This window comes from Lynx canadensis, chromosome D1 (assembly GCF_007474595.2).
Source record: "Lynx canadensis isolate LIC74 chromosome D1, mLynCan4.pri.v2, whole genome shotgun sequence".
In the NCBI taxonomy this organism is placed as follows: domain Eukaryota; kingdom Metazoa; phylum Chordata; class Mammalia; order Carnivora; family Felidae; genus Lynx; species Lynx canadensis.
In genome coordinates, this window is record NC_044312.2 from 101,982,387 (window position 1) to 101,991,659 (window position 9,273).

At 37.0% G+C, this 9,273-nt stretch overlaps 1 protein-coding gene across 2 annotated transcripts; it reads left to right on the top strand.

Annotated features, from left to right (window-relative positions):
- Positions 1–421: 421 nt before the first annotated feature.
- On the top strand, positions 422–8,688 carry LOC115526057 (olfactory receptor 1019). Of its 2 annotated transcripts, XM_030333525.1 has the most exons (2): positions 422–449; positions 7,766–8,688. In XM_030333525.1, the coding sequence occupies exons 1-2, from the start codon at positions 422–424 to the stop codon at positions 8,686–8,688; spliced, it is 951 nt and encodes a 316-aa protein (XP_030189385.1). The 2 variants fall into 2 exon arrangements, with proteins under 2 accessions (XP_030189385.1, XP_030189386.1); XM_030333526.1 differs by lacking the exon at positions 422–449 and having other exon boundaries at positions 7,756–8,688.
- Positions 8,689–9,273: the final 585 nt, after the last annotated feature.

Consider the following 9,273-nt stretch of genomic DNA (forward strand, 5'->3'; position numbering starts at 1 on the left):
TTGGGCCTCAGACTGAATTACCCCACTGGCTTTCCTGGTTCTTCAGCTTGCAGACAACAGATCGTGGGACTTTTCAGCCTTCATATCCACATGAGCCTATTCCTACACTAAATCTCCTTTTATCTAGATTTACATATCCATCTCCTATTGGGTCTGCTTCTCTGGGGAACTCTGACCAGCACAGTAGTCTTGGCGGTGTTGTTTGCCAAAAGAAAGAATGCATCAGTTATTAGGGGAAGAGTAGAAAGCTAGATGTCTAATGTAGTAAACTATATCACCCCTTAATTGAGAATTATTATTTAATATCAGATGCTTGGAATCAAGAAGGTCTCAATGGAGGTGGTGTTTTTCCTCTGGGGACATTATGGGAATTTATGGTTATCACATGAAGGGGATAGAATCTAGTAGGTAAGGGGCAAAAATGCTAAAAGCCTGCAAAGTGCAAAACAGTCCCTAACAAAAAAGAACTCTCCATGTCCCAGGGTATTCAAGTTTATTTCAGGTATAAGATACTCAATACATAAATAAATACATGGCGAAATAAATGCTAAATTATTTATTGTAAATTGCAAATTCTCTTCTTTTTATTTCTCCTCTTTAAATTATGTGTGTAGGTAAATTATTTATGAATGTCATTTCAGGAACATAGAGGGGGCAACATAAGCTACTTGCTATAAAAATATGTCATTGGGGTCTGAGAGAATATATATATCCATTGTTCCAGAGGATACCTACATACTACTCACAAGCCACCAAAAGTTTCATCTAAATAGATCTTATATCATCTGGCAAAACCAAGAAGAATTCTCTTGTTAAGCTTTGGAGGCTCATTTCATTTTAACTAAATCTTTATTAGGACAGTGTTAGATGTAGCCACATTCTACCACACCATACACAAAAACTACTACTTCTACTCCTACTATCATATTATCAATTAAAAAAAAAAAACAGAGAGAGATAAAATTTAGTAAATTAGTAAAAAGTAAAATTAACCTAATAAGCTCATATAAACAAACAAACCTCCAGTTAGAAAGTTTATATGTAAGATAAGATATTCATTTTTTGATTGCTGAACCAAAGATCTAAGCATAAACCAAGTACAAAATGTTCAAAGCAGGGTAACGGAAAGGTACAGAGGTAGACTTGAACAAGTTATGAAGACATACACGCTATTTGATAATAAGATTTAATGGAATAAATGTGGCAATTCTCCCTAAGTTAATTTATTAATGTAATGTAGTCTCAAAAATATCCTCAGACTTTTTCCCTAAGTAAGTTGACTATAAAGTTTATGTAGAAAAATTTTTAAAAATTCTATTATAGTCATGGCAACCCTGGGAAAAAAAAAACAAAAGAAAACAAGTGGAAGTGGGACTAGATTTGCTGTTGTAAAATATATAAGGGAGTGTATAATTTAAAAAGGAATTATTGAAGAATGATTTGTATAGAATGGTGAAGAAACAAGGGAATAGAACAGAAAAATGCAAATATAGACTCTATGAAATGAAAATTCAATTCAAAAAATTGGGAAAAGATAATTTTTAAAATAAATGTTGGGGCACCTGGGTGGCTCCGTCAGTTGAGTGACAGAGTTCTGATTCCAGCTTAGGTCATGATCTCACAACTGTGAGATCTAACCCCACATCAGCCTCCACACTGATCATGGGGTCTGCTTGGGATTCTCTCTATGTCTCTCTCTCTCTCCCTCTGGCCCTCTTCCCTGCTTGTGCTCTTTCACTTTCAAAATAAATAAATAAACATTTCAAAAATAAAATAAAACAAAATGAAATGAAGGAAAAGAAAAGAAAAGAAAAGAAAAGAAAAGAAAAGAAAAGAAAAGAAAAATGTTATTGAGACAACTGGATATGCCCAAGGATATTGATTGCTGCATTTTTTTTCTTCTAATAGTAAAAGATCAGAACCAATTCAAATGTCCTTCAACAGGATACTTTAAATAAGCAATGTTACATCCATATAATGGATTATTATGAGTTGGAGAAATGAGAGAATATTTATTTCAAATCAAGCTTTGACTTATCAATAATTCTTATAAAAAAGTGAACATGTCAATGTTATTAGGAATTAAATTTTAATCATAAAATGAGATTTAAGAATACAGGTACAAAGCTGGATAAAACAACAATAACAATAACAACAACAAAAACAACAAAAACAAACCACACACACACACACACACACAAACACAAACAACATCCACCATCTCCTGGCTATAAGAGCTCACTTCAGGTTTAAGGACATATATGGGCTGAAAGTCAAAAAATGGAAAAAGATATTACAAAGGGTTTTTTTAATTCTTTTAAAAATTTTATTCTTGAATCTCTTCTTTTAGGATGAAACTTTATCTCAAGTCAAATAGCATTTCCAAATAAAGCAGATTTTTTGAAAATATCAGGTAGGCAGTGAGAATCTTACAACTGTTCATTTTCTTTTTCTTTATATAAATGGGAAACTGAAACAATTTGTGTGTGAACTCTCATATGCATCTTATGTACTTGTATGCCACCCTTATGCCAGACTGTCTTCATGTCCAGTTTAAAGATGGTCCATCCATATCACATGGAAGCTATCATCCTCTGTGAAAAGACTTTTAGGCATCAACAAACAGACCTCAGTTAGCATCAAAATCATACCCAGTAGGCAGCTTTGGGCTGGAAAAATAGTGCATGCATTTCTGCTTGAATCAGTCACCACACTGGAGCGGCAGAAAAGAAGTCCCTTGTGTTTCCTTCTTTTTATCATTACGATGGAAAGAGGAAGGAGTGAAATTCCTTAGGGGTGACGTTCATCAGAACTTCCAGTCTCCTGTGACTGCAGAAATCATGTCAGCTCTTTTCTTCTGAGGATAGTGTGTGACTCTGAAACTTGATAAAACCTCCTGCACACAGGAGCAAAGGTGGCTGAGCTAGGAGTTCAGGGACCGCTGCCAGCGTGAGTCACCACCTTTGGATTCTTTTCAGAATATTTGCTCATTGTACCCATCAAATGAAGAGGAGACTTTATCCCCAACTGGTAGAAAACAAATCAGGGCACAGGTCAGTATGGGGACCGATGGCCAAAAGACATGACCATTAGGGATGGGGCATGACCCTGCCCGTGCTCCTCTGAGCATGGCTTTACTTGGCATTGGGGCCATGCCATTTTAAATGTTCAAAAGTAGACATAAACTATGGGTTTGGCTTTTAGATACTTCACAATAAGTATGCACTCAGAAAATACTAGAGTAGAAAAGTCACGTAGAGTTTGGATTCTTCACCCCATTCCTTTCACAGATAAGGAAGCTGCATCTAATGCAACAATTCATCAAGTTTGAGCACCTAATTAGTGGAAAAAACAGGATAACAACCAGGATCCCAGACTCTTATTCTAGAATTCTTTTCATGTGAACATGCAAAAGGAGATGATACATAGAAATCTAAAATATATTTGACCTGTATTACCTTGCATAAGACAATACTTTTGCTGGTCTTTTTTGTTAATAGAGTTTAACTATGGAATATTCGTATTTATTCAATATTCCACCATTTCTTCAAGAGTCAGATCAGTTGAAGTTTAGCTACATGAGACTACATGAGACTATATATATACCAGTCTCACGTAGGCTATATATATATATATATAGAGAGAGAGAGAGAGAGAGAGAGAGACTGGTATATATATAGTCTCACGTATTCTCATGAGAGTATACATATATACATATGTATATATATATACATATGTATGAATATATAAAATTCAAAATCAGAGTAAAGATCAAAGAAAACCATTATATATATAATATATATACATATATATAATGGTTTTCTTTGATCTTTACTCTGATTTTGAATTTTATAGCCTCATCTGTCTCTGCTTGGTTTAGCACTTAATGGAAGTGTTGTGGAAAAATCACTCCTTCACTAGAAGTTAAAGCAGTCCATGGTACATCACCTGTGTGGATAAGGATTGGAACTCTTTTTCTGGGAGTTGTGAGCACAAAATTATCTACTGAATTAAATCCTCTTACACAATTAACTTAATTAACACTTACATAATTGCCAAATGCATTAAGCATGTAGCATATGACAGATACTGATCTTAGCACTAGATAGGTGATAGATAGGTAAGTAGGTAGGTAGGTAGATGGATGATAGATGATAGATAGATAGATAGATAGATGATAGAGAGAGAGAGAGATAGGTGATAGATGATGGATAGATAATAGAATATACATGCACTCTAACTGATGTGTTTTTCTTGCAGAAAGTTAATAAGATATTAATATAGCATTAATCTCATCAATAAATGAAAAACTGAGACTCTAAAAAAGATAAGTAATGTGCTAGAAATTAAAAAAAAAATGCAGGTAGCAAAGCCTGGACTTGTCTGTCCACTATAAGCAAGAACAGGCAGAGCACTTTATGACTGGTGAAACCCCTTCCCACACACTTCTCTTTTAACTGGAACCTTGACTCCGTAAGGGAGCGCAGAATGATTTTCTAATCCCATTCTTCAAGTGAGTGAAATGAATTGGTCTCCACATGCCCAACTGAAGATCAGCCAGCCCTGCCCCTTGTGCTGTGTTCTGAGCGGGCATCCCTCACCCCTGTAACTCCTGGTAACGTCCTGCACTTTCAAGCTTGATTTGCATCTGTTTCCTCTCTAAAATTATGAGGTTAGACTGAATGAGTCATCCCAGTATCAATAATAGGAATATTTTCCCTTTTGCCAAAGTAAAAGAATACACTGAGAAATGGGAGCACTCAGAGACCTCTTATATTCTTTTCCTGATGGGTTATTTTCACCTTCCAGTGTGAAGCAGAGAGGGAAAAAATGAACATGGCACTGTGTATGAAATTGGCAGTCCTAGACTCAATTGCCAGTTCTGCACCTAACTCACTGTGTGACTGCAGGTCCCTTCTGCCTGTTTTTGTTTCCTCATTAACAGAACCTATGAAGTGACATGCACATCCGCAGGTAATGAGAATGAGTATAATTGAGGTAAGGACAAGTACTTTTTTTTTTAACAGCTTTATTGAGCGATAGCTGGCATACAATGAATTGAATATATTTAAAGCCGAAATTTTAATGTTTTAGTATATGTATATACGCCATGAAACATCATCATAATCAACATAGTCAACTAATCTGTCACGCCAAAACGTTTCCTTATGCCCCTTGGTAATCCTTCCCTCCTGTCTCTCCCCACGCACACCTGTACCCAGGCAACCATTGATTGGCTGTCATTATCGATTAGCTGGCAGTCTCTAGACTTTTAGAAGTGGAATCATATAAGGTATATTCTTTTATCAAGTATGTTCTCTCACCCTAGTTCTTTTGAGATTCATCCATCATGTTTAATCTATCAATAGTTTGTTTCTTTTAATTGTTGAGTAGTATTCTCTTATGGAATACTAAAATGTGCTTATCCTTATTTCTTATTACTTATGGATGGGGCTTTGGGTTGCTCCCATGTGTTTTTTGGTTTTGTTTTGTTTTGTTTTGCAAGGGGAAGATGGCTGGATCATACAACAGATATGTGTATATTTAATTTTGTACTGCCATAGTGTTTTCCAAAGTGGTTGTACTATTTTTTGTTGTTGTTGTACTATTTTACCTTCCTACTAACAGTAATGAAATTTCCAGTTCCTCTACTTTCTTGTTTACACTTCATATGGTTCATCTCCTTAAATTTTAACCATTCTAATAGATGTGTAGAAAAATCTCATTGTGGTTTTAATTTGTGTATCCTTAATACAAGTGATTTGAGCATGTTCCATGCATTTATTTGCCCACCATGTATCTTGCTTGGTGAAGTGTCTATTCAAGTGTTTGGCCCATTACTTTTGGGTTGTTTGTTTTCTCATTAGTGAATTTTAAGTTTCCTTTTATATTATGGGAACAAGTTTGTTTTTAAGTTTATTTATTTATTTTGAGAGAAAGAGAGAGAGCACATGCATGAGTTGGGGGGGGTGCAGAGAGAGAGAGAGAGAGAGAGAGAGAGAGAGAGAGAATCCCAAGCAGGTTCCGGGCTGTCAACATAGAGTCCAACGTGGGGCTCCATCTCAGGAACCATAAGATGCTGACCTGAGCCAAAATCAAGATTTGGATGCTTAACTGACTGAGCCACCCAGGTGCCTTCTTAGGAAAAAGAAATTCTTTGTGAAAATATATTTTTCAAATAATTTCTCCAAGATTTATCTTTTCATTTTGTTTCCTAATTGGCTTAATGTATGAAACAATGCACACATTCAACAACATATTAAGAATGAATCAAAAAGTACTTGATAAACTATACACTTTTAGGAAAATATATGGTATTGATTATTCATTATTAGACCCCTTCTTTATTGTGACTGATTATATTCTATGCAGAAACTGAAAGGTGGAGGCATTACTTCCACCACCCTAGGATTTAAGATAACCTGTTCTGAATTTCCATGTTCCAATGAAAGACATTATACTATTCTGCTCTTGTCTTTCTTAAGCAGTAAACCAACTAAAGGAGATACACTCTGACTTCTCTCTCACATTCAGTAGAGAATCCTACTTATTTCTAAATTGCCTCATGTTTTGGCTTGATTTGGTTTGGATCGGTATGGTTTTGCTCACTTCCTTCTCAGAATTCTTCAATGGGCCAGATATAAATCCAACTACATACATACACAAAAAGTTCATACGTGCAGCTTTCTGACCACAGAGTTGGATAATGTTTTTTCCATTCCCCCTTAGTGAAGGATCCTTGAATCTCAACTCTGAACTGAGCTATGCAACAACCCATTTATTAGTCAATAGAATTGTCCACAGACACAGCTGTGTTTTCATCCTGATTACTCCCATGCCAAATCTCTGGATGCTTCTAAATATTAGGGAGACTAAAGGACTAATTCTGTGTCTGTGCATGGTATGCAAGACAGGAAAAAGAAATGCAGGTGCAAAAATAAAGAGATGTGACTTCATTATATCACATTATATCACATGTTCACAATAAAGTGAAGTGAACCCCAGAGTCAGACCCAGCTCTGCTACTTACTGGCTGCTGACTTTGCTGAAGTTCCTTAATATATAGCCTTATTCTTTTCAGGTATAAGATAGAGATGACAGAGGTACCTACTTCACAGAGCTGTTGTGAGAATGAAATTTTGTAATGTGTGGAAACACTCAACATTCTGGCATATGGTTAACACTCAGTAACTCCTGGCTTTTTAGAAAATATTATCCACTGCTTTTTTTTAATATTGCTAACCTTCTGCTCCAAGTATTTTACTCTCTCTCTCTCTCTCTCTCTCTCTGTGTGTGTGTGTGTGTGTGTGTGTGTGTGTGTCTGTGTGTGTCTGTGTGTATGTGTGTGTGATATGTTATACTTTGAGATCCCTCAGTTGTTCAGTTTCTTTTTGTGCCTATTTGTAATGAGTGTTAATGTTTATTCACTATCTGTGTCCATATTTGCTTTGTTTTAGGAAGAAGGAAGGGACATTCAAGACTTTTCTTCTTTACTAATTAATAACACAGATAACTGAACAGATTAGGTCAAACATTTGGTAGCATGTGATAAATGACCTCAGAACACCAAGGTCTTTGGGGAAGCAGAATTTTCCATCTTCTATTTTCACTGGGTACCTGGAGAGAGCACATATCCATCACTTTCATTAAAGTCATTTGAGTTACCCTATGGGTCATAGAACCTGATTACTGGGAAGATTTCTAAAAATCACTTCAAACAGTAAAGCAAATCCAAGCACACATAAAATATAAAAGATGGATAAAGAAAACCACTCAATGGTGACCGAGTTTATCTTTATGGGCATCACTCAAGACCCTCAGCTGCAGACCATCTTTTTTGTGGTCTTCCTCCTGATCTACCTGGTCAATGTCGTGGGGAACATTGGTATGATTATCTTGATCATAACAGACACTCAGCTTCACACCCCCATGTACTTTTTCCTGTGTAACCTCTCTTTCGTTGACCTGGGATACTCTTCAGCCATTGCCCCCAGGATGCTGGCTGACTTCTTAACAAAGCACAAAGTTATCTCCTTCTCCAGCTGTGCCACCCAGTTTGCTTTCTTCGTAGGTTTCGTGGATGCCGAGTGCTATGTCCTGGCCACCATGGCCTACGACCGTTTCGTGGCCATCTGTCGACCCCTCCACTATAGCACTCTCATGTCCAAGAGAGTTTGTGTGGCTCTCATGCTGGGCTCTTACCTGGCTGGCTTGGTGAGTTTAGTAGCCCACACTTCCCTCACCTTCAGTCTGAGTTACTGTGGTTCCAATATTATCAACCACTTCTTCTGTGAAATCCCACCTCTCTTAGCCCTCTCTTGCTCAGACACTTACATCAGCGAGATCTTGCTTTTTAGTCTGTGTGGCTTCATTGAATTCAGCACCATCCTCATCATCTTCATCTCTTATGCCTTCATCCTCGTAGCAATCATCAGAATGCGCTCAGCTGAAGGCCGCCATAAGGCTTTCTCCACCTGTGGGTCTCACCTCACTGGCGTCACCCTTTTCTATGGCACAGTCATGTTTATGTACCTGAGGCCAACATCCAGCTACTCCCTGGACCAAGACAAGTGGGCCTCTGTGTTCTACACTATTATCATCCCCATGCTGAATCCCTTGATCTACAGTTTACGGAACAAGGACGTGAAAGCTGCTTTCAAAAAACTAACTGGAAAGAAACCTCAGTAGTGACAAAACATGGAAAGTTGTTATTACCACAGGTAAATGGCAGTAGTAAAAGGGTGGCGACGGGAGATAGAAAATGCAAATGCCATTCCAACAGACTCCACTCAAGCTATCATCCACTCGCTGCATCAATCTTAAATTCTGTAGGGTTATCTGTAACCTTTAACGCTCTGATATGAAGGAAATATAAATTAATATTTTTTAAAAGCATGCTGAGCAAGATGTCTTTGTTTTTTATTTAAAATTATCTCACATGTTGCTTGGAAAGGGAGACAAAACTTGAAAGGGGAAATAAAGAGCCAATTGCACCAAAGCGTATTTTTTTCAAGGTCATGAGGAATGGCAGGTCCAAATGTTGCAAGCTTCTCTACTCTGAAGACAAGTTAGAGAAAATGTAGTTAAATATATAGGGAATGGGACTGGTATAAGGGATGACTTAACTCAGCCTGGGATCCATCCCTTCATATATTCAGCAAAAACTTGTAAGTGCTAGATGTTTGCCAGGTTCTGGAGGACACAAATATAAGACAGGCATCTGCCAATGAGGAGTGCATCATACATCCAGTTACTATATTATCTCTCTGAAAC

What these genes read in the sequence shown, in the direction of transcription:
- LOC115526057 (XM_030333525.1), top strand. Translation starts at nt 422, where the DNA reads ATGCTAAAAGCCTGCAAAGTGCAAAACA. An exon ending in AGCCTGCAAAGTGCAAAACA is followed by an intron (nt 450 to 7,765) that starts GTCCCTAACAAA and finishes AGATGGATAAAG; the next exon opens with AAAACCACTCAATGGTGACC.